The sequence below is a fragment of the Chionomys nivalis genome, chromosome 9, assembly GCF_950005125.1.
Source record: "Chionomys nivalis chromosome 9, mChiNiv1.1, whole genome shotgun sequence".
Lineage (NCBI taxonomy): Eukaryota > Metazoa > Chordata > Mammalia > Rodentia > Cricetidae > Chionomys > Chionomys nivalis.
In genome coordinates, this window is record NC_080094.1 from 36,135,705 (window position 1) to 36,159,065 (window position 23,361).

The 23,361-nt window shown below is 41.7% G+C and overlaps 2 protein-coding genes across 2 annotated transcripts in view; one reads left to right on the forward strand and one right to left on the reverse strand.

The window, feature by feature from the left end:
- The window catches only part of Tasp1 (taspase 1), a 357,326-nt gene extending 335,516 nt beyond the window's left edge, over positions 1 to 21,810 (forward strand). The window contains exon 14 of the mRNA XM_057780148.1: positions 21,775 to 21,810. Within this exon, the coding sequence (XP_057636131.1) occupies positions 21,775 to 21,795 (21 nt within the window). The 3' untranslated portion in view covers positions 21,796 to 21,810. The remainder of the gene's footprint in view (positions 1 to 21,774) is intronic.
- Positions 1 to 23,361, reverse strand: part of Ism1 (isthmin 1) — a 71,312-nt gene that overhangs the window by 36,870 nt on the left and 11,081 nt on the right. The window lies entirely within an intron of this gene.

Here is a 23,361-nt window from a genome sequence, read left to right on the forward strand (position 1 = left end):
GGGAGACACCATGTAGCTGCTGAAGGAGAAAGACGCAAGCCACCAGCCAGAACCTTATGGGTAAAACACGAGCCTAATGGTAAAATATAAAATATTAGGAATAGGTTAATTTAAGATGTAAGAGCTAACTAGAAATATGCTTAAGCTGTTGGACAAACAGTATTATAATTAATATAATTTCTGTGTGATTATTTCAGGTCTGGGTGGCTGGGGAACAAAGAAGCAGCCTCAGCTTACCCTTGGAATTTAGAAAGGAGCTCATGAAATTATGAGGGTAGCGCTGGATCCAGAATGAGGCCTGTATCCCAGACCCAATCTTGACTTAAGTTTGGGTAAGTTACTATGGTTTGCATCTATGGTAGAATGGTTTTAAAGATATCTATACATTCTTCCTTTCTAACTAATCCTGCCTTAAACAGGCACATCCTGTATATAATCTTGGAGCTTGATGATGCTACTAACTCTGAGTTTGACTGTGCTACTTACTATGACAAAAGGGACAACAACAAACACAGACCCCAAAGTGTTGTGCTTTAGTATTGCTTATTTTAGTTGCTCTTTGGAGCGTGCCAAGAAACCAGGACTAACTAACTTGCTGAAATGAGGGACATATAGATCAGGGGCCATATATCCTATGTTTGCTGAAGAACAGTCCTCAGTTGGCGATCCATGACCACGCAAGACCTGCTGAACCAATTTGGCTGAGATTAAGAGAATCATGAAGAATAATATACTTTTATGGTTTTAAGTTACAAAATTCAGAGTGGCTTGTTAAACAGTAAAAGCTAACTGAAACAGGACCTTAGCTGTTTTTGTTTGTTTGTTTGTTTGTTTGTTTTTGTTTTTTCTATAGAATGGTCTTGTGAAGTAGGATGAGAATTTCAGAAAAGTTCTCAGTCCATGCAGTTTTAATGTCCTTGGGCTGGGACCCTTACAAGACAGCTGTCTGGATAAATCATATCACAGCAATGTGATTTTAAACATTTAAAACATATTTGCTATTTTTAAATTTTGTGTGTGTGTGTGACAGAGAGAGACGGGGGCATGTGTAGTTTATAGAAGTGCCAGCGCCTGTGGATGCCACAGGCATGGGATCCTTCTGTGGATGGAGTTCTAGGAGCTTGTGATCTACTTGATGCTAGAACTGAACTCAGGTCCTCTATAACAGCAGTACATGCCCTTAAGTGCCTCAGTGTGTTTTATTTTTAAACCTTTATGAAATGATCAAAGCATCAAATCCATGGGTAGCATGATTAAATAAAAACCCAATGGCTCTAAAAGCCTCAAATGAAGAAGCTGCCTTCACTGACTAGAACACCACTGTCTCCTTTCTCATCTTACGGTTGATGAAAGCCATGGCATTGTCCACCATCCACGTCCTTCATTGACGTATACTTCTTTGTTAACAGCGCCACGCCCAGCCTCTCAAAGATTCAGCACTGAGTCGTTACAATTTTCCCTTGCACTTTCACAGTGCACCTGGAGAGCACTGTGGGCTGCCAGGAACCATTCATGCTCATTTACCTGAGAGCCAGGCCTGGTAGCGTAAGCTAAATATAGAGCTCTCACAGACCAAATGTGGCCGGAGATGAGGCGAAAGCCGCAGGCCACCAGGACTTGCTGCCTCTCCCCCATGCCTATCCAGACTAGTCTGAAGAAGCTTCTGTTCCCCTGTCTGCAGGAAAACACAGGCTGGTCCCTGCAGGTGATGCAGCTGTTGGGAATCTTGACAAAGCTTGGGTAATCAGGGGTGTTCGTTAGATTCATGAGCTCTCCCAATAAACACGCCTTCCATTTCTATATGGTATCAGGCACTGCGTGCTGGACCGTGGCAGTTCAGATCACACATGGATTGCTAGGAATAGTTACCAAAAACTTGGAAATGAAGTCAAAGGGGAGAACAAATTCGTAAGTTCATATTGAGGCACAATATAGCATACTTGTCAGAGATTATTTAGTTCTCGGGGAGGATGCATCCTTGAGGTATTACTGATTAGGGCAGTAGGTTAAATGTGATATCCTTACTTAGAGATCTTTATCCTGCAGAAATTTAAATGGATTTGGTTCAGCAGAATCACTCGAGGCGTATGACTTCATGGGTACCTAGTATATTATTTTTTTAACTGGTTTTATAATCTGTTCTTCAAATGTTGTGAACTGGCAGTGATCTCTTCCTAGTTTTCTCATTAGTAGTTAAATCTTTGAGATTTGCTTACTCTATATTGGTAGAAGAATCATGTCTTTAAATTGAAATTTATGAAAATTGTATATGGGCATATTTTTCTTTTGTCTTTATGAAGTTCCAGAGCGGAAATTAAAAAAATGCTCATGCACTAAAGAATGCAAGCGTAGGACATAGAAAATCCTGAAGGGTGGGATAGTTTCAGTTTAAGGAGGGGAAGTGGTCCAGATTCTTCACAACTTAACATGGAGTGACCCCCTTCCCAGGTTTTGAGTTTCACTTGCGCTATGTATCCTGTCCTAGGCTGGCCTGAAACTTACTATAAGCAGGCCAGCCTAGAACGCAAAGAGATCTGCTTGTCTCTGCCTCCAGAGGGCTAGATTAAAAGTGTGCAGCACCACATCCAGCCAATGACTCTTTCTTTCTTTTTTATTTATTTATTTATTTTATTTTTATATATTTTTTATTTTATTATTTTTTATTGAGCGCTACATTTTTGATGACTCTTTCACATCATTTACTATGCTCTGTAATCTTATCCAACTCTTCTGGATGCTGGCCCAAGGCACAAAAAAGCTGAAACGAAAATGGAGAACCATGGTGTGTGAAAAAGACTTCCCTTGTTATGTCTTCTCAAAAGACAGAAGGCCTGCCACAGGGTACAAAACTTACTTTCAACTTCTCTGTCCCCATACGTATTCCCCTTCTAATTCTGGAGACAAAGCATTTCCTGGTTTTATTCTCACCTAAGAGAAATTTCCCACCAAAACTCCTTCATTAGCTAAGGTTCAAAAAAGAGAACTGTACATTCTTTAGAGGCTGTCAGGGCTGTGGAGAGGGTGGTGCAGCAGAGAAGGTCTTTATCTGCTTGCTGTTTTCCCCAGTCATATTAGTTACTTTGCTCACCCCTATCTTCAAATAGTTAATGAAAATCCATTTGAGGAGAGGACTGATTTACTTTGACTCACTGTATCAAAGATCTTAATTCATAATGGTGAATAAGAAATGTCAAGGCAGATCAGTTCACATTATGGCAGTCAGGAAATAGAGAAGGGATACAGGAGGGTGTCAGAGAAGACAGACCCCCAAGGACACAGCCTCAGTGACCTACTTTATCCAACTAGGCTCCATCTCCTACATTTCCTGACCACCCGATAATGCTATCATATGATGATTCCATGAAGGAATTAACTAGCCCACTCATTAGGTCAGAACTCCCATGATCTAACAGTTTCTGATTTCACAGAAACACTCAGAGGTGTGCGTCATTAATCTAGTTGCCTTTTATTCCCATCAAGTTGAAATTTAAAATTGGCCATCACACAGGTACCGATATTACCATATTAGGGTCCATCATTCTGAGTATAAGTAGGAAATTGGTGGTGCTCTTAAGCTTGGTAACTGAAGTAAGTTCAATAAAAGAACAGTTTATACATTTCCAGGAAAAGGGGCCAGGTAACAAAACCATGGAGATCTTATACCAGAGACCTGATGATGTAAAGAAAGGGAGAGGTTACTGTTTCTATAAGGAAAATACAGCTATGTGTAAGGATAGGGTTGCAAATACAAGGTTTTCCAAATGCTCTCTCCTTATGCCTGCCATGTTTCACATTGGCCAGTCAACCTGAAGCCAGAGCAAGAGGCTGTTGGAGAACTTAGTTGATTCAATGCATGTAGAACCTATGTCCATAAATTTGAGCAGAGAAAAGTGCAAAGTGGATCTAGAGAGAAAAACGGGAGAGTCTGGAGAATCTTGGAAATTGGGTGGATAAAACATACTCAAACATTGTAGGCACCTTGTTTTAAATCAATCTTTCATTTGAGTTAAGTGTGAGAACTCCAGTTCTGTAAAGGAAGTGACTGAGAGGCCCTTGCTAGGAATCATGCCCTAGAGTCTTAGTCTCTTTCCCAGGTCTCTGTTGTCCTAATTTGCCTCCTGGAGGTGTGGTCTAGAATAAGAGAGTCCATAGTTGTTCTGAGTTCCCTATTTTCCCTACCCAGAGTAACAGCACTATCCTAGTATAGAACACTATGGATTAAATTCTCAACTTAGTTCCCCATTTTGCTTGGGAACTAAGCAAATTTTATGGGAAAATCCTGGCCTCCCTTTCTTAGAGAAACTCTTACGTAGCCCAATGCAGTGTGGTTTGCGCAATCTGAGAACATCATATGGAAAATTAGATCAGTTCAATAAAAGCAGAAGGTACAGCAAGGAGGAAACAAAACAGATGGTGACCAAGCCATACCCAAAGAGGCAGAAGCAAAATGCCACATAGTACTTCATGCAAAGATGAAGAGAGCTACTCTGGGGGACAGATGAAACAATGGGTCCCAAATACATGTTGCTTTGGATGTTAGCAGGTGGGGCCATTACATTTTATTTTGGACCTGCTAAACACATGAGCTGAATTGTAAAAGTGACAGGGACCTATTGGCCACCAGTAGTTGAAGGTATAAGCAAAATGTATACCTAAAATATAGAATGAATCACTATACAACAACGAGAACGAACAAACTATAACCACATCTAATAACAGACAAATTTCACAAACATCATAGAGAACAAAGGAAGCCAAGTACAAAAGAACATATGACTTAAGATTCTATTTATATAAAGTTCAAAAGCAGGCAAAACTAACCAATAGCCTTAGATGTCAGGATTGTGGCAGCCCGGGGGAGCCAGGGAAGGGAAGGGAGCCCTTGGGAGGCTCGTGGAGCACAGCTATATTCTGCTTACTTGATCTGGGAGATGGATTCACGAATGTGTTCACTTTGTGAAAACACGCTCCCTCTCCCCTTAAGTTATATGTACAGGATGTGTATAACTACAGAGACCACAAAAGAAACCAGGAAAGGAATCAAAGCGAACGGCACATGGAAAGGTCACATACACTTCCTAAAAAACGACCAAGTTTCTGCCCTTGTTTGTTCATTCTCGGAACAAAAGAACACAGGGAAAGACAGTATTTGAGAACAGAAGAGCAGCTACTAGGGATGTGGCCACCAGAAGCACTTGCCTGGCATGGGCAAGATTCCAATGGTTTGATCTTCAGCACTGTAAAAATAATAAATACATAAATAAGCAGCTTCACATCATTTTCTTGGGGCTCCCCTGTAAAATGGGTAGCAACTCAAGGAGGAACACACTGCTTTTCTTCTCCCAGTTCCTTCCTGTCATTTGTCTTCCCGGTGCTCTTCAATTGGGTCTTTCTTCTCAATCATTTTCTCCCAGGGCCCACTTATTTTCTTTCCTAGTACCAACCAAACTTCTACCTCCTCCCTCAAAAAAGAATCTCTACACTAACTTTGTTCTAATACTTTTTAAGGCATTATTCTGATCAACTGCCTCTCAAAACTCCCTATCAAATGGGAATAATTAACACCCCCTTCTATTGTACATAAGAGAAACTGATGTGGTCCAGTAAATAATTTGTTCATGCTTGTGTAGGAACAGAAATCCCTGCTTAACTTCAGTCATGCACACGCACGCACGCACACGCACACACACACACAAACACACACACAAACACACACACACACACAAACACACCACTGAAAGTAGGAAAGGGGCTTTGGAAGAAGGAGAGGTTCAGGAGAAGGAGGGGAGATGAGATAGGGTACTAATAAGAGTGAAGATGGACTAAAATGTATTATAGATATGCATGAATCTTTCCACAAGTAAAAATTCAATTAAGTAAAGTTAGAAAAAGTCTTTTAGTAATCAGCAACTGTCACCTATATGCCAAGAACTGACAGCCTTTTCCATAATAAATGTAAATAATAATTTTTAAAATCAGATTTTTACACTATAGTGAATAACCACACATCTGGATAGTGAAATGAACAGGATGTGAATGCTTGAAATGCAGTAGCAGTGACCCTCTGTGGTGTCATCTGGACTGCCATTTACATTCTATAATGTATCCACAGCAGAAAGGAGTCTGTGGAGGGACACGTAGGGTTGGAGGTTCACTCTGAAGAAAGGGCCATTATTACACCTTTTTGTAATTCATACAGAGGCTTAGATGCTGGTAGATGCCTCCGTGCCAAACTTGCCTCTGTCTCTGCTCCCTTTCCTATCCACAGACAGTTGCTGCGGATTTTTAACAGCCCTGTTTAGGTATCCCCTTCTTTAGGAAGCCTTTTCTAAGTTGTTGCCACATGACTTCCTCTTCCACATTACTGCTGTACCTTACACTGCCTTCCCTTGTTAAATTTATTTACATTCTTAGAGCTTTCTTTCTCCTTTATCATCATCTGTAGTTAAATAGTGGTTGAAACGTGAACTGAGCTATGCAAAGGGTGAGTTAAATTAGCGTGGCAGCATCCTCAAGTCCATCACGATTCATTGCCAACAGGAAGGACCATTTTATCCACTTCACAACTCCTATGCTGCCATCCTGGTCCAGAGCATACACCTCTCCTCTTTTCAAATGTCACTTTCAGAGAGAATTGACTTCCTTGATCACCTGTGGTGCATTACTATCCTCAGAGCAGAGCAATCTCCATCTTGGGGAGTTCAGCTGTGTTCTCTTGCAAAAGGATTATCCCGCCTAGGCTTCTTGGCTTGGCTGTTTAGAGCCACTCATGTAGAGATGGAAGGTCACGACAAACTCACCTGGGTATTCAGATGTTCTCTACCCCTGTTACATACAACTCTGCTTAAATCGCATGTGGCTGAAGGGAAGGGCAGAGACTAAGGGAGGAGGGGCTTTATCTCTGTTGGCTGAAGGCTTTCCAGGTACTTCTAATTGGGATTAGACACCCACATACCTGTAAGTCACCCCTCAGATATGCTCTGTAAGGAGGCCCAAACAACTCATTGGTTTCCCATAGAGAACTTCGATAAAATTATGCCTCAGTTTGCCATTGGGATCTTAGAAGAAAGGATAGATTTTACCTGTCTCTCCCCACTGGGACACAATTTTAGCACCATCATCTCAGTGGTCCTCCCACCCCTCAGTAATTTCCCCATCTTTCTGCTTATTTCCTTTGAAAAAAAATATATATTACCACAATCCAATATTTTATGGGCTCTCCTGTTTATGATAGCTCCCATCAGAATATCAGTTCCTGAAAGCAGATATTACATTTTGTTTCATAACTTTATATACTTGGCTCTTAGTCAGGCATCTGATACACAATAGGCCCTGACTAAATGCCCTCTCCATGATAAATGGACCATGGAATAGACAGAACAATGGACAAATGGATTAAGGATAGAAGGAAGGAATGAACAGACCAGGGTTTGAAGCCTGATAGTGTGGGCATGTCTGATGACTCCAAGTCCAGGGACAACAGCATCATCAGCTGCTTTCAAGTGATAACATGATCAGTGTTCTTTTCTCCTAGAGGGACAAGAAAAATACGATGGAAGGACCCAGTGGCTATTGTCTCTGTCTGACTAAGTCACATCCAATACTCAGTGCCCAGAAGAACAGCTCTAGTAGAACAACAGGGGATGGCAGAGTTTGAGATGTCCAAAGAGTATAGATGTACATTTATATATTTATATAAATACTATTTACATAAAATTTTGAGATATTCAAAGAGTATATATGTATATTTATATAATACATACCATTTACAAACGCATGTATAAAACACATAAAATGTGTTTTCATGCATGCATATATAACTATGATTGCTAACATATTTATGAATGCAGATGACAATGTATTGCTTTACTAATTTTTGCTTTAACATTTTATTTAATTTTAAGATAACTGAAATAGCCTTTCCTGCCTGGTAGAGTATCTTGCTATATAGCCCAGGCTGATCTTAAATTTATAGTCTTCCTTCTTTAGTCTCTAGAATCCTGGAATTGCAACCATACCCTACCCTGTCCATGCCCTAGCTCTCAGTTTTCTTAACCTCCCAGAAAAACTGGTACCTCCAAGTTATCAGCTGTTTTAAAAGCAGCACCAGGATTACCTGGGAATCTGATAGAATGCCTACTCTCAGGCCTCTGTGAAATTAGAGTTCCAAGTTGGGGTTCACAAGATTCCAGGCAATCCTACTACAGACTCATACCCAATTGCCCCAGGTGAAGGAGCAGGTGGCCTGGAACCAGTTAAGGCATTGTTCTTCCGGGAGGCACTATAGCAAAGTGATGGGGCTGTTATAATACGAAGGGCTCTCTACTTGTTGGAGTGCTTTATCTTGAGAAAATATAATCAAACAAATGAGAAATAAACATAAGCCATTAAGCCCAGCCATGGTAAGACACTCAGAACTGTTAGTGTTAGTCACTGCTTAAGGATTCCTGAATGATGAGGACCCTCTAAGGTTAAAGATCAAAACCTGCAAAGATGGAGGATGAACTCACTTCTGCTTTTTCTGAGTGTCAACATAATCTGGCCTTTTGGGCAAGGTTAGGTAGCATGTACCCCACACAAGGCAACCAAGTGCCGCCAACCTCCTCCGCTCCTTGCATTACATCTTTCTTTACAAAGACCCAAGGTCCTGAAGAAGGATAGGCATGCCTTCACATGGCTACTGGAAAAGGTAGCTATTTCTAGCCCGGAGGTAACAAATCACATGAGACCTGTGAAGGTTCTGGGGTCTCAGACAAGCTACAAAGGAAAAACAATCCACCAGGACATGAGGAAATGGAAATAAAGATGGTGGGAGACAGAGGCAAGACATGAAGATTGTCTTTTGATGCCCCAAGCTCCATAGACAAGGACAAATTATGCCAAGAACCAGTCCCAGAAAATGCTCTTGCCAAACTAATCGCACAGGCCCCAACTAAAACACTTGGTGCTCACTGTGGTCTCAGTCTCCTTCAGCAGATTTATAACTCATCCTGCGAAAATGCCCTTTGCTGCTTCCAGCTCAGACTTTCCTACTCACTCCCCGAGTCTGCAGATACAAAGACTGGCCTTTTAGATAGAGCCAGCTCCATTTTTTACTAATGTCCTAGGTATTCAATAAATAAGAGCCAAACTCGCAGCTTCAAATGGTCACTCTCCCCAGTGGTCCACAGAAAAGTCCCACAGTAAACAAAAGTTCTGCAACACAGCATGTCATACACACTTATGAATGGCTTCTTTCAGACTCCCAACGTTTGAAAGCCGACCTGAGAACTTCAGAAGCTAGAGTTGGTTGCAAGTGAATTCATTTGCACTCTGACCAAAAGAACTATATCTCTACCTCTTTCTAGTGGTTTGTTTCCCAGTACGTTGTATGACCCAAACCCTGCACATCCTATGCTGGCCCCCTCACTCCCTACACCTCGCTTTCTCTCATATAAGGTCATGACCTCAGGCTTCGAGCTCGGCTCACAGAGGATTCTTTTCTCGGGAGTTCAGTCCCCCCTCAAGTAGAATTTCTCCTATTCCAGGTCTTCAACAAAGATCCCAAGGCGTATGTTTGATCTCTTCACGCTCCATTTTCATCAGTCCTTCACACTCTCCATCACTTAGAAAAATACAAACAGCACGGTTCAGTTTTAAGGTTAAGAACTGACAGTCTCCATAAACATTTTTATAATAAAAGCTGACTTATCCATTGCCAGAACTTGGTGTCTGTGGAAGGCGGGTGAGACAGAATGAAGGCAGGCACTGGGAAACGGGAGCCTTCAATGTCAGAGCAAGGGAGTAAGTGAAAGACACTCCCAGGGTTTTTGCTGGTGAAGAATGACCGAGCTGATCCACCTCGGAGTAACTGAGTATTATTGGAAGGGTAAGGAAATCCCAGTAGGAGAGGAGCTCAGACATAAATTCCTCACTCATGGAAAAATATAAAGCAGTCAACAGTCATAAGTTAAACATTGCCAGGGCATGAATATAAAACACAGACTAGAAGAGGTTATTAAATTCACTCTTGGGATGTTTTAATTCGGGAGAGAGAACGAGAAGAGAGCAATGGGACAGAGAAGACCCAAAACTTATGCCACACTTAACCACCTCAAATGATTACGAGCTGAAATCATCTAATTGGCTGGGATTTGTGTTGATGGTGTGTGGACAGATGAGCTACAGGACTCTTTTTCACTTACCCCCTTAATTGATGGGAGCTAATGACTCAAGGGCTGGGGATTCAATGGGGAGCAAGGCAGACATAGCCCCTTCCCTCTCTGATATTACAGGCAGCAGCAGGCGAGACAGTGGTGCGGAACTTACAGTCTAGGCAAACCCAAAGCTGTTTAAATCAAGGTGTCTTTGGTAGGATGCAGGCACCAGGACATTCAAGATTAGTAGAATATATCTCAGGATTATTAGTTGGATTCCTTAACTGCTTGATCCGTGCGCCAAAGCCTTGCTGTGAACTCCTCTTCCCCCGAAAACAGCTCCTGTCATTCATTGCTTTCTACACCTCCATGTGCCCACAAAGTGGGCATTGCAGTGTCTCCAGAACAAGTGGGAAGTTCCCTGCAAGGTTATTAAGTGCTGAAGTCTATGAAAAGGCATTCCCAACCCAAAGTATTTGGTAACATCCTTGAAGGGTATTAAAGATTACTTTCTACTCTGCTCTAAACTGGTACACAATACTCCGGGCCTTATCTGATAGTGGTTTACAACACTTACAACCCACACCATCCCAGAAGTTCATAGACCCCCTCCGCTACTTTCTCTACACCATGGTCCTTTCATGGCGTAGATCCTGCGAGCAGAGGCTCATTAGGTTTAAGTCTCCATATTTCTTGGTTGAGGAAAAAAAGAAAACAAACTTTCCAGCCTTGTCCTCAGTCTCCTGCAGGTTCACTATCCCATTCTCCAGGGAGCTATGGGAGAAATCCATTGTAGACTTTCTTGGGTCTACTCCTGGATTTTCATTCATTTATAAAGGACACATTTTTCCAGAAGGCCCCTGGGATTTTTGAAGAGGAGAATAAAAGAAAGAGACGAAGAAAGGAACCAACTTTGAAGTTTCAATGAATGTGCCAGAAAAAGATACCCACCCCCAAACCAATGGTTCCTGAGAACAGTTTCACGAGAACTAATTCCCTTTATTTCCCACTGTGTCTTCGGCAGGGTGAAATGGTCCCCACTCCAACCACTGAGCCTGCTACTTGGCCAACCCAATGGCATTCCACTGCAGAGATTAAAACCAACTTTATGATTGTGGTACAAATAATAAAGAGCCCGGCAGGGTTTCCTTCCAAAATGAAAGCTCATTTATTTTCCGAGGTGTATAATTTGGTTGTAAATGTTTCCTTTGGGCCAAAACATCCCAAATTGGGTTTTTGCCTGGAACACATCACTACTTTGTGGGAAAAGAATGGACCCCGTGTGGTCCCACTGTGTCTCTCTATTCAGGGCACAATGGGGCTCAAGATGACCTTCTGTTGCTTCATATCTGGCAACAGTAGTCATTGGGCTGGATCAGAAGGTCCTGGACTTCCTATAGGCACAATAGCGCCAGGATTCATCTGTGAAACAGGCAGGCTCACCACCAACCTGAGCTGACAGCTGTTTCTGTATCTCTCAGGGGTGGGGAGAGGAGATCATATTGCTTTCTGTGACACTTGGATTTTTTTTTCCCAAGTTTTTGTGTCCTTATTTTATCTTTTCAAAAATCATCCTAAAAAAAAGTCCACCCAGCAATGACTAATATTTGTATTAAAACAAAGCCAGATTCTTTCCAGGGCTCCTGGGCTGACCACATGTTCTTGGAGCCAGAATTCAGCCCAAGTAGTTTAACCAATCTCATTTAAATAGAAATAGCCATTTCTCCTACATAAGCTGAAGAAACACCCCTATCTGCTACGTTCCTGTTGACCAGCTGCCTCTTGCCATATGCTTTTACCTTGTTTTCCATTTGCATCTTTAGGTTAATTCAAAGTCACTGTTAAGTTGTGCAGATAAAATATATTCATTTTACTGTTTCCCTCTGTTGTAAGTAGAAGATCAGGCCAAACAGAGACTCATCTAGTGGCATCAAGTAAATGAGTCAAAAATCATCATTTGGGTGTGGGCTGGGTGGATGAATATACGTGTATAAAACTGTCAGAATGAGACCTATTATGAGGCCCAATTAACATATATTAATATTATATATTAACATAGATATGGGAGAGGATATATATATATATATATATATATATATATATATATATGATCATGTGTCACCCTTTCAGACTATTTCAGATTGTTATCCTAATACTAAGAAGACTGGGGTGAAAAACTGGGAAAGAGGTGGGAAATTAAATCAACACACTCCAGCAAAGGCACACAAGAAAACAGTAGAAATTGATGTTATGGGGACTGGCTCAAGAGGTGAAGTTCATGATCCATCAACTGTCAAATTTCTATCAAATTTTCCAGTTGATCACATTCCCTTGGAAATAATTCTCCCTAGCCGCACAGTTTATGCTCAGTGTTTTGGAATAATCGCTTGTTGTCAGATATCCCAGTTCATGCAGAAGTAACAAGACATGCCATGAAAGGAGAGGCAAGAGAAGAAATGCTAGGGAATGGAGGATTTTGATAATTCACGTACAAAGAAATACCCTAATGTAAAACAGACTACTCCAGCCTTAGTCTCCAAGAAACCCGCTGGCTCAAGCTAATGCCTTCAGCACTCCTGGCTGCTGCCATGGCCCAGAGCCCACCTGGAACTTGGAAAATCAGCTTCCAAGAGCATTTGGAAACCACAATACTGACACACGATGAACAAGTCATAAAGGAAGTCTGACTTTCCTGTGTAGGAGACTCACAAAAGCCAGGGATTCCAACCACTCTTGCTGCATGAATGTCACGTTTGCCCTGCGGTTAGGGGATGTGATTCAAGGACACACACATCATACTGAGATAAAAGAGAAACTAAGATCTGACTTCTCTTTGAAAACCCTAATTTCCTACTTCACTACCTTGTGTCAATACATCTGAGCCTGCCGGCTGTAAGTCACTTCCTGTCCTGGTCAAGTTTCATCTCCTTTATGAAGTTTTCAATACTGCTCATAGTTCCCAGGTGCAAACAAGACTTGGCTGAAAGTCGTTTTAGACTCAGAACATCGCCTTTAGAGGTCTGGACAATGGCTTTGGAGCGATAATGGTCTTTCCTGTGACCCAGATCACGCACATACACCTTGCTTCGCACAGACAGACCTATAGATCGAATGACAGCATCCAGGTGTCCCGAGTCACAAGAGTCCTCCTAACTGTGCAGGCTATGGCCACTTGGTAACATCACTGCTTGCCAGACGTGAGTCTCTGACAGCAAGGAACACACTGACATTTAAGAAGATGGCATTTCCTGATGCTGCTGTTTGGGTTAACTTGAAAAGGTTAACTCACACATGAACAAGAAGTGGCAGACCTGAACCTTTCTCTTACCTGTGAAGCTCTTTTTTATACTTTAAAATTTTTGTCTTACCTTTTTTATTCACTAAGAATGAGTTTTTTTTAAATCACAGTATGAGGACTGTTGAATGACTCTGAATTATTCTATTAAAAAAAATCAAAGCTAGGGTCTTGGGAGAGATGAGTTAGTGGTTAAGAGCACTTATTGTTCTTGTAAAGGACCTGGGTTCTATTTTCAGCACCTACATGGTGCCTCTCCAGTCTCAGGAGACCCAACATCCTTTTCTGGCCTCCATGGACAGGCACATATGCACACACATGTGCACTTGTGCGTGCACACACACACATTACATAGGTAGTATACACAGAGGCATGTTGACAAAGATCTCATGCACACAAAATAAAAAGAAACGAATTTTTTAAAATAATCAAAGCCAGGCATGGTGGTGTAGACTTTTAATATTAGTAACTCAGGAAGATAAGGCAGGAATATCATCATTTCAAGGATAATTATCAAGAACTTATCTCCAAATTAAAATGAAATTAAGGCTGTGAGAAAGGCATGTAGGGAAGCACCCACTGCCATTCTAGACTTTACCAAACCCTTGTTTTATGCCCGCATACCACAGGTCACTACAGAGATGGAAGTACTGAAGCCCAAGATCCCTCTTCTGCTTAACATGCAGAGTAGGGAACAGCAGTATTTATACATAGACAGTTACGTGGGAATAATTGTATAGTAACTGTTCAGTGGACAAGCAGTGCAAGAGGGCTCAGAAACGAGCCCATTGAAATCCCAGCCTTGCACGGAAATTTCTCCTGTGATGTGTTGAGCATTTTAACAGTTGGAAAGGGGAAGGGAAGCTAAGGAAACAGCATGAGCGCAGGGGGAAAGAACATGCAGGCTGACTTGGCTGCAGGTAGCCTGTTGAAATGAAGGGGAGGAAATGAGGTTATTCCAAGATATAGACATTCTTAATACTTGTGTTGAGCCAAGAAATAGGGATGCATCAAATGTTTTTTAGCAAGGAAGAGCAATGATTTAGAGCAAGAAATCAGAGTACTGTAGTTTGAACGGAGGTGAGTGGACAGAAATCAGAAATAAAATCAAGAGATCCAGAAAAGTAAGGATCTAGCAGATCACTATGACAGAGTGCAGAGGAATTGGCATTGTCTAGGAGAACAGGAATGAGCACACATCCAGGCATGTGGTGGTCGGGGAAATACTATATTACAGGCAGGTTTTGAAATGCCTTCAGTGTCCTCATCTCCTAGAATGTATACACGTGCGTGATACATTTCCTCTGGATTTGGGATGGAGCAAGAGACCTGCTTTTAGTAAACAGAATGTGGTAAAAGTAACAGGTGTGTCATGAAGACAAGATTACAAAAACAAAAAAACAAAAAAAAAAAGATGTGTTTTGTCTCATATTTTTTTTTCTGGCTCTATTCACGTCCTTGCTCTGCAAAAAAACAAAACAACTCTCTTCTTGTGACCCGCACGATAGGGAAATCGCGTGATAAGGAATTGAGAGCTCCCTCCAGCCAAAACCCCATGGGAAACTGAATTCTGTCCATGCCCCCATGAAACAGGTCTGAAGCTCGTCCAAGAAGATTATAGTCCTGCCTGATACCTTAATTGTAGCTTGTGAGGGCTGACTTCCCGACACAGAGAAATGCTGGGATAATAAACATGGATCCTCTTAATCTTCTAAATTCTGGGGCAATTTGTTGTACAGCAGAAGGTGTCTGTAATCCAGATAAGATACTTAATGTGCCAGGCGAGGGGGAGAGTAGGGAACAAATGCTCTTTGAGATTCAGATCTCAGGATCACAGCCCAAAGTTGCACACTCTCTCCTAGGCCGGTGGTTCTCGGCCTTCCTGATGCTGTGAACTTTGAATTCAGTTCCTCATGTTGTGGTGACCCCCAACCATAAAATTATTTTTGTTGCTATTTTATAACTTTTATTTTGATACTGTTATGAATCAAAATATAAGTACTTTTCTGGGTAGAGGCTTGCCAAGGGGTCACAACCCATAGGTGGAGAACGGCTCTTCCAGACTTTATTGATTCCAGGGACTTTTCATCGAAAGAGGTCTCTCTGCCATTTTCTTATGTCACAATTTCCTGGAAGTGACTAAGGAAATATCATTTTGTTTTCAGTTTCCAATGGTCAGGGAGACAATCTAGCAGAAAGCAGCAGGAAAACTGTCAGCATGTATACATGACAAAGCAAAGGCTTCCAAATCCAACACAGGAGGAACACACCTTGCTCCTTTAGACACATCTTCCTCAAGTGTGATTTTTTTGAATCAATGATATGTTTCTTCAGGACTTAGGAAAGATAAATATACTCTTTATACAAAATAGGTCATTACAAATGCATTAACAGTACCAAATGCCTTACTGAGAGCTAACAAAACACTCAGCTGGAGGATTTGGGGGGGAAACAAAACAAAACCACATTATCTCCTCATTTATGCTTAAGTTATGGAATTGAACAACAAACTTAATACCGTTACTTTGAATTCAAATAACCCTCATGCTGAATCTCTTTAGCATGTTTTTGTAATTAAGTTCTTTTCAATGATCTTACTGTGAGAAACAGAACAAAACAAGGCACAGTTTCAGAACTGCAGCACCATGTAACCTGTAGGACCCTGGGACATACAATGTCCAAGCAGATAACCATCAGGCATTTTCATGATGATGTCATACAGAACAGTAACACTGTGGCTTGACACCCATGGAGAAGTATGCTCACCACAGTGGCCAAGAGTTCCTTTGCCCACAATAGCAAATCGGTGAGAAATAAGCTGTTCTGAATCAGGCCTCCTCTTCTTGTAGGGTTTTAATTTAGCTTGTGAAAGTGCAAATAGGCCTCTGCATTTATCCATGGTTGAGGCAAAATTTCTGTCTGCCTGTATGTACCTTGCCTGTGTAGAGGGAGAGAGAATGTTGTAGTTTGAGTCTGAAATGTCCCTTACAGGATCACGTGTTTCAACGCTTGGTCTAGGCAGGTGGTGCTGTTTTGAGAGGTCCCAAGCCTTTCAGGACTTGGGGAGAAGCCCAAACAAGGGGTCATTGAGATCTACTTCAGGTTCTGCTGCTAACTCTCTGCTTGTTGTCTCAATTAACAGACGGAGCTGCACAGCCTTCAAGTTATGCACAGTCCTTAAAACCATGGGCAAAAAGAAACCGTTTGGTCCTCAAGTTGCTTCTTCCAGGTTTCTGTCTGCAGTTGTGTGTGAGAGCAGAGACAGGCCCATTGGTTATATGTCTTTCTAGCTGGCAGAGGAGTCAGCAGCTGCCAAAGAGAGGGAAGTTGAGGATGAGCACTCCCTTGTCCACCTGACCACCTTCCTCCTCATTATCTTTACTTAGACATCCCATTGGCTTCTCGTACTCTAAGAGTTCAATATAAATCTGTCCTCTGAAGCTCAGTCATCTGCACACCCTTCTGTGCATCTCCTAGAACTGTGTCTTGGGCTCATTCACTGCTCTCCACTCTGGTCCGTATCACATCGTCTCTTACTTGGGTTTATAAAACTTTCTAAGTCTCTGGTCTTCCTTCCCATTCTCTGCACAGTAGCCAAAGCCATCATTCAAAATCTCTTCAGTGGCTTCGTCTCTGTCAGTCTCAGAACAGTGAGGTTTTTAACAGGGTCTACAAAGTCCATGCCTTTTGCTACAAGTTTATTTATTACATTTTATTTCCTTGAAAACTCTTCCTCAGTCTCTTTTTCTTGTCTTAACCAAGCAAAAATCCTTCCCTCTCAAAGCTCCAGGGCTTATGAATTTACCTGCCTGAGCTACAATCCGATCCCTGAGTTCTATGTGGAACTGGCCCTTTCTTATCCCTCAGCTCAGGATTTTCCTGCCACTTTCCCAAAAAATCATTTCTCTTTTAGTAGCTACTCCATGGTTATTCCCTATATATTTTTCTTTCATTTCCCTGGGTTCTGGACTCTTCATCAAGTATACTAGTTGGGGTTATTGACACTGACAGGATACACAAACCACCTGTGCACTTCTTAATCCAATCAAGTTGAAAGTCAAGATTAACCACCATACCTTTTAAGATTTGGAAAAATATCTTTTTTTAGACTTCAGATTCTTCACTAATGAAAGGCAAACACGGGGCTTTCTTCACAATGATACACAATGGTGAGTATCTGCAACCTGTCTTCTAAACAGTGTGCCTCACACTGGTGATAGTAGGTCCAGATGAAGGCCTGGTTCAATCCATTGAGCAGAATGGCTACTATCCCTGCCATAAGCTCGTAAGAGTATCTGTGACGAGCCCACAAACTCTCTAAGGCATTTCACTTAAACAGACCCTTCTAGGGCCACACCCACTGCAATTCTCCCACCAGCCACCACCTCATGGTGAAATACCCAAAGAAAAGTTTGCTTTAGATCTCATGTATGGTGGGATGCAGGGGGCCTCCTGATGTCCCTCCAGTCTGAATGCCTAGGGTTTTGTGAGTACCAAGTTTTTCTTTTAAAGGGAACCTGTGTAGCCAACAGACGTTCTTCCCATCTGGGTAGACCCCACCATACTGGCAGGTTGCCATGGCATTTCTATTTACACCACATTCTAAGTGGCATGAAAAACGCCAACCCAAAGGAACAACAGACACATACAGGAGCCTCTGAAGCAAAGTAAATTGAGTTAATGGCTTGAGCAATCTGGGAGCAGCCATTCAGAGACCCAGAGAAAAGACGCAGCCTCGTAATTAGAGGGTAGCTCTCTGAAACTGTGACCCCATCCTCTTTGTTTTTCCTTTGCTCACATCAAGAAGGTGGGAATACCATTTTACTTGGCTCCATAGAACACAGTCCCATCTCTATTGGGGACTGTATCATTGTGTAGTCTAATCGGCTAGGTCTGGGCCAACCCAATTCCCTTCTTTTCTTCCTGTTTCACCAATTATGAGCAACATCAGAGCTAAGAAATTGATGTTCAGTTTTGGATTATCCCAGGCTCTAGAAGAACTACTGGATGAGTTTCAGGGCTGTGAGGTTGTGGGGAAGAGTATAAAAGCAGAAAATCTACCCTCCATAGGTACCTTATGCAGTCTGACTCATTCCTCCCACCCACTGTTTGGAATATAGTCTTTCCTAGAGAGCCTACTACTCGACAAATATTGTGAGGTTTTTTTTATGCTCACTCTCCATATTTATTTCATAGATGTTTTTTGAACTAAGTTCTTTGATTTCATCAAAATCTCAGCAGGGCACTCTCAATCACAAGTGCATTTTCTTGAGTGGATCAAAGAGGAGAGAAGAAAGACAAGGATCTACTCATTAGGCTGTTCCCAACTACATGAACCAATTGTAGCACATGGAACCTCTCCAGGAGTGATGAGTTCAGAAGCAGATGGTTTACTTGGTCATTTATTTTTTTGTGTCACATTCTCTTGTAGCCCAGGCTGTCTTCAGACTCATTATGTAGCCACGACTGTCTTTGAACTATTGCTCCTCCAGCCTCCTCATTTCATGTGCATCGACACACTCAGTGGCTTGATTACTATACAGAATGCATATGTGCTGTGGGCTGAAAACTTCTGCAGTGAAAGGACCATTTTGATTTATTTGATTTTGAGCAGCTGGTGATTATCATTATAGCTGCTTCTTTCCCCACAACCTAGTTAAACCAGGTACATCCATTATAAGTAGTTTTTCTTTTTCTCTCACAGACAATTAGTAAGGATCTTTACTTTATAGTAGGTATAAAATGATACATTCCTTTCCAATCCTGTCCCAGTATCTGACAATGCTAATAATGCCAAGAGTTTTTCCCACCAGGGTTATGAGTAGCGATGTCAGATGGCTATCAGAGGACATCATATAGTGGACACAGGAGTTTAGTTTGCTCTGCTGAAGGCCAGCTCCTAATAAGCTACTGTGTAAGCAGATAGAAGTGTGCCATTTGGCCCAATTTCAGTATGGCAGCCCAATGAAGTGGATAATCCTGTTTTATCCCCGAGATCTTATAGAGCCTAAGGAAAAGATTGGGGCATAACTGTAATAAGTCAATTAGTTCAAAAGAGTCCCTATGTCAAATAAAAGGTTCTTGGGCCAATGGCTGGAGTTCAGTAGGTTTAGGAGTATGTAACCACAGTGATGTTTATTAAACGGAATGTCCATCTCACAGTATTCTCAAAGGTATTTTTTTATTATCTGAAGTTATTGCTTCTCTTTATTGTGCACAATGTCCTATAAAGAAGATATATGTCCACAACGAAGCTTTCAAAGAGGACCATGGGGCCAGCTTCATTTAGAGGGAATGAAGTCAAGCAGTAAATTTGCTGGTCACTCTTTTCATAAGAACAGTATCTTAGTCAGCAGTTGGTCTTTGATGTTCTAACAATAGCCCTGGGCCTTGAAGGCAGAGGAGCACACCCATCACACACAAACTCGTCTACATTCATTAAAATGTGGAGACCAGCTTGCAGGGCAGCATGCAGAGACTGGGCCAGTCCCTACACTTTTCCCCTGCTTGCCGCTTTCTTGACTATATTTTTTTACCTGCATATGATATTCACATGGTAATGTACATATATAGTTGAGTAAAATTCATGAACAGGGGCCACATGTGTAACCAGCATTCAGATCAACAGGGAGAATACAATCAATGTCCAGAGTGAGAGGCATCCTAGGTACTTTCCTAACAAGGGTGACCTTGGTCCTCCTTCCACTTGTGTTCTCCCTTCCTCCTTCATATTCTCATTTGTCATGGCTCTGATCTTCATATAGAGATAGGACTATATAACTGATAGTGTTTCATATCTTGCTGCATTCACACCGCATTATACTAATAAACCCGTAGCTAGCTATTACGTTTTCATTCTAAGTATGTGCTCTGTTGCCTTCTTATTCATTCTACCATTCATGGCATTTGGGCTGACTTGAGGTTGGGGTGAGTGTAAAAACGCTATGTCTATTCTTTTCCTAGTCTCTACGTGCATTGGCTATGGATACCTCACCAGGGTAGAATTGACGGGGCAGTGGTACGTAGAGATTTTATTTTCAGTTAGTTATTTTGGAAAAAACCATTTCCCACAGTGTTTATATCAATCTACACTCCCACTAGACCACTGAGTTGCTCAACATTATTACCAATCCTTAGTACCTACAAGGATTATTTTCTTCATTTTATCATTCCAGTGGGATAGTGTAGTGGTTTTGTATTTTCGGTGATCATACATTCCTTTATAAATTGTTTCTTTTGGGGGGTGGATGGTTGGGAGGGGGATGTCATTCTCTGGTAGAGTGCTTGTCTAGTATGTTCTTGGCTTTAGAGTCAATGCTCAGCAGTGCAAAATAAAAGTCATTTTTTTTCTTACTGCATGTTAGTCAGTAAGTCTGTGATGACTACCAAATGAATGACTTATGTAGGAAACTTGAGTGAGAATGGTTTCAAGTTCATAGTTGAGTCACAAAGAAAGAACAGCTAATGTGTAGTGGAATTCAACAGGTTGTGCTAAATAAACGAGAGACGGTCCATTGCGAAGAAAACAGAGCAAAGGGGAACTTATTCAGGCATACAAGGAAGTCACAGACAGAAAAGATAGCAGAAAAAAATCTGGAATCAGAGTGGTCCACAAGCTGGTTTTAGATATGAACAAGGTAATGTTGGAACTATGTAACAGGAAACAAGACAACAGCATTGTGCCAGGAGAACATTCTAAAATCTTGGTCACTTGCTCCAGAAAAGACCATGAGAAGGTGAACTTGTGGCATACTGAAGAAAAAGAAACCTGATTCACCACAAGAATAAATTCTTCTGAGCAGTAACAGTAATTAAGAAGTAGAATATAAACTCACATAGCTGATGGGAAGCCTGCCCCCTTGCTGTGCTGGGAAAGGGAAGGTAGGAGAGGGTGCTCCTTCATCAGGGTAATCATTTCAGGCTTACATTGCTAGAGCTCTGTGGGTGATGAATCATATTTGTGGGCACAGTTCCATTCCCATCATGTAGTACGCTATGTGTAAGCACAGAAAGGGCAGCTCTTATGAGGGAAGGTGGAAAGAGGTAGACACATGTATGTATACCTTGATTCAGAAATGACACTCACTAGGGTGGAATCCTGTGCCGACAGAGTAGCCTATGAGAGGAAAGATCTATTCCTCCAGTCTATCCTATATCTAATTTCTCAGGGAAAGAACCCTTTGGGTCTTATCCTTCTCTTCCATCTCACTCTGGCTCCAAAGCTACACCGAGCAGCGTTACTATACAGCCTTGGAAGATGTCTGGGCTCACTGGAACTTATTTTCCTTACATCCATGTGGCAGAAAGGGACATTTCTTTGTTTTGTCCTTTTTTATCCCACAGGAGACAACAAAAGCATCATAACTGGCATGAAGCTTATGAAGGCAGCTACACAGACCAGCCTGGACCATATCAGCTCTACAAAGTGTTTCCCTTTGCACGAAGTGCTCACAAGAACATACTGGGAAATCTTGATGTCATAACAATGACCATCCTCAGTTTCTTCTACTACAAAATGGGAGCAGTTTTCATGGGAAATTAGGGGAATATAGGAGGAAACACACAACAAATACGAACCAGTAATGCCTGCCACAGTAAGTGCTTTGTGTTAGTTTTTGTATCACCATTATTACCACCATAAGCTTTGAAAGTGAAGTTCACATAATAGAGTTCTCTGTTTCCCAATGAAAAAAATGAAGTTCAGAGACTTGATGAGATTTTTCTCATTTACAGAATTCTCCGTAGTACCACCTATGTGCTAAAACTTTACTACGTGGCATGAAAGTCATTACAGCATTATAAATTCCCAGGGATATAGTTATTTTGTTCACTTTTACTGAATGGGATGCAGGGGCAAATGCTTTTGCTTACAGCATACTCTTAAGAAACAGAATAGGAATTAACCACTCTTTGGCAACTCTGTGTGACCCTGTGACTTGATTTGGTTGATTGGATATAAATTTAGCTCAATCAAGGGGCTAAATTGTGTTCCACACGCCTGCCTATTTTTGTCTTTCTGTACATTCTTATCACCAGGAGATAAAGGTTTAGCAAAAATTCAACTGAACCCAGGGAAGTGGAAGACTCATGGTGCAAATGTAAGCCCAAGCCAGGATTTGTGGGCATACATGCCCAGGTCTGAACTCTAGCTGACCCACTGGCCAATGAAGGTACAGATGCCTAACTGTTATAGGTTACTAAGTTTTATGTGTAATTAATCCTGTGAGTAAGCCTGGACCTTGTCAAAGGCAGGTTCTGATTCAGTGATTCTGGGATGTACACAAGGAGATGCTAGTGCTGCTGGTCCACAGCATTCTGGGTACAAGGGCTACAAAGTCATCCTGGGTTTCTCCTGTGGGCTTTTGGGCCATGACTGTTATGGGAGTCTGACACACTTCAGGCTGATCTAACAGGCATCTTGGCCAGATGAATCCATGTTAATATTTCCTTAGTCTGTCTTTTGTGATCATCTGTCTTTAAATTCTTATTATTTCTGCTTCTTGGAATTTAAAGCTTCATAGTAATCAATCTGGTTGACATTCATTCTACATTCACAACCCATATTGGACTTTAAGTCCCAACTCAGTTGAGATAGAAAGCCCTCTCTAGTTTTCTCAATTGTCAGACAAGAAGTGGGGAGGTTGAAGGGGATGGCACATTAGACAGTAGCAAGCACACAGGAAGTTTGGCCACATTTCTGATCTGTTTTCTGGTCCAGCACCCACCTTTTGTTCCCCATCCTCACTCTACAGGGACTACCACATCACTGTCATTATGTTACCTAGGTAACTGAGCCATATGGGATTTTGTACTTTGGTTGTAAAAGGAAAGGAAAACGCTTTCCAAGGATGCAGGGTTTCTCTTTTTTCTCTCCCTCGAATTCATACAACACATCAGAGGTCAAATACTGATATTTTAATTGAGGAAAAT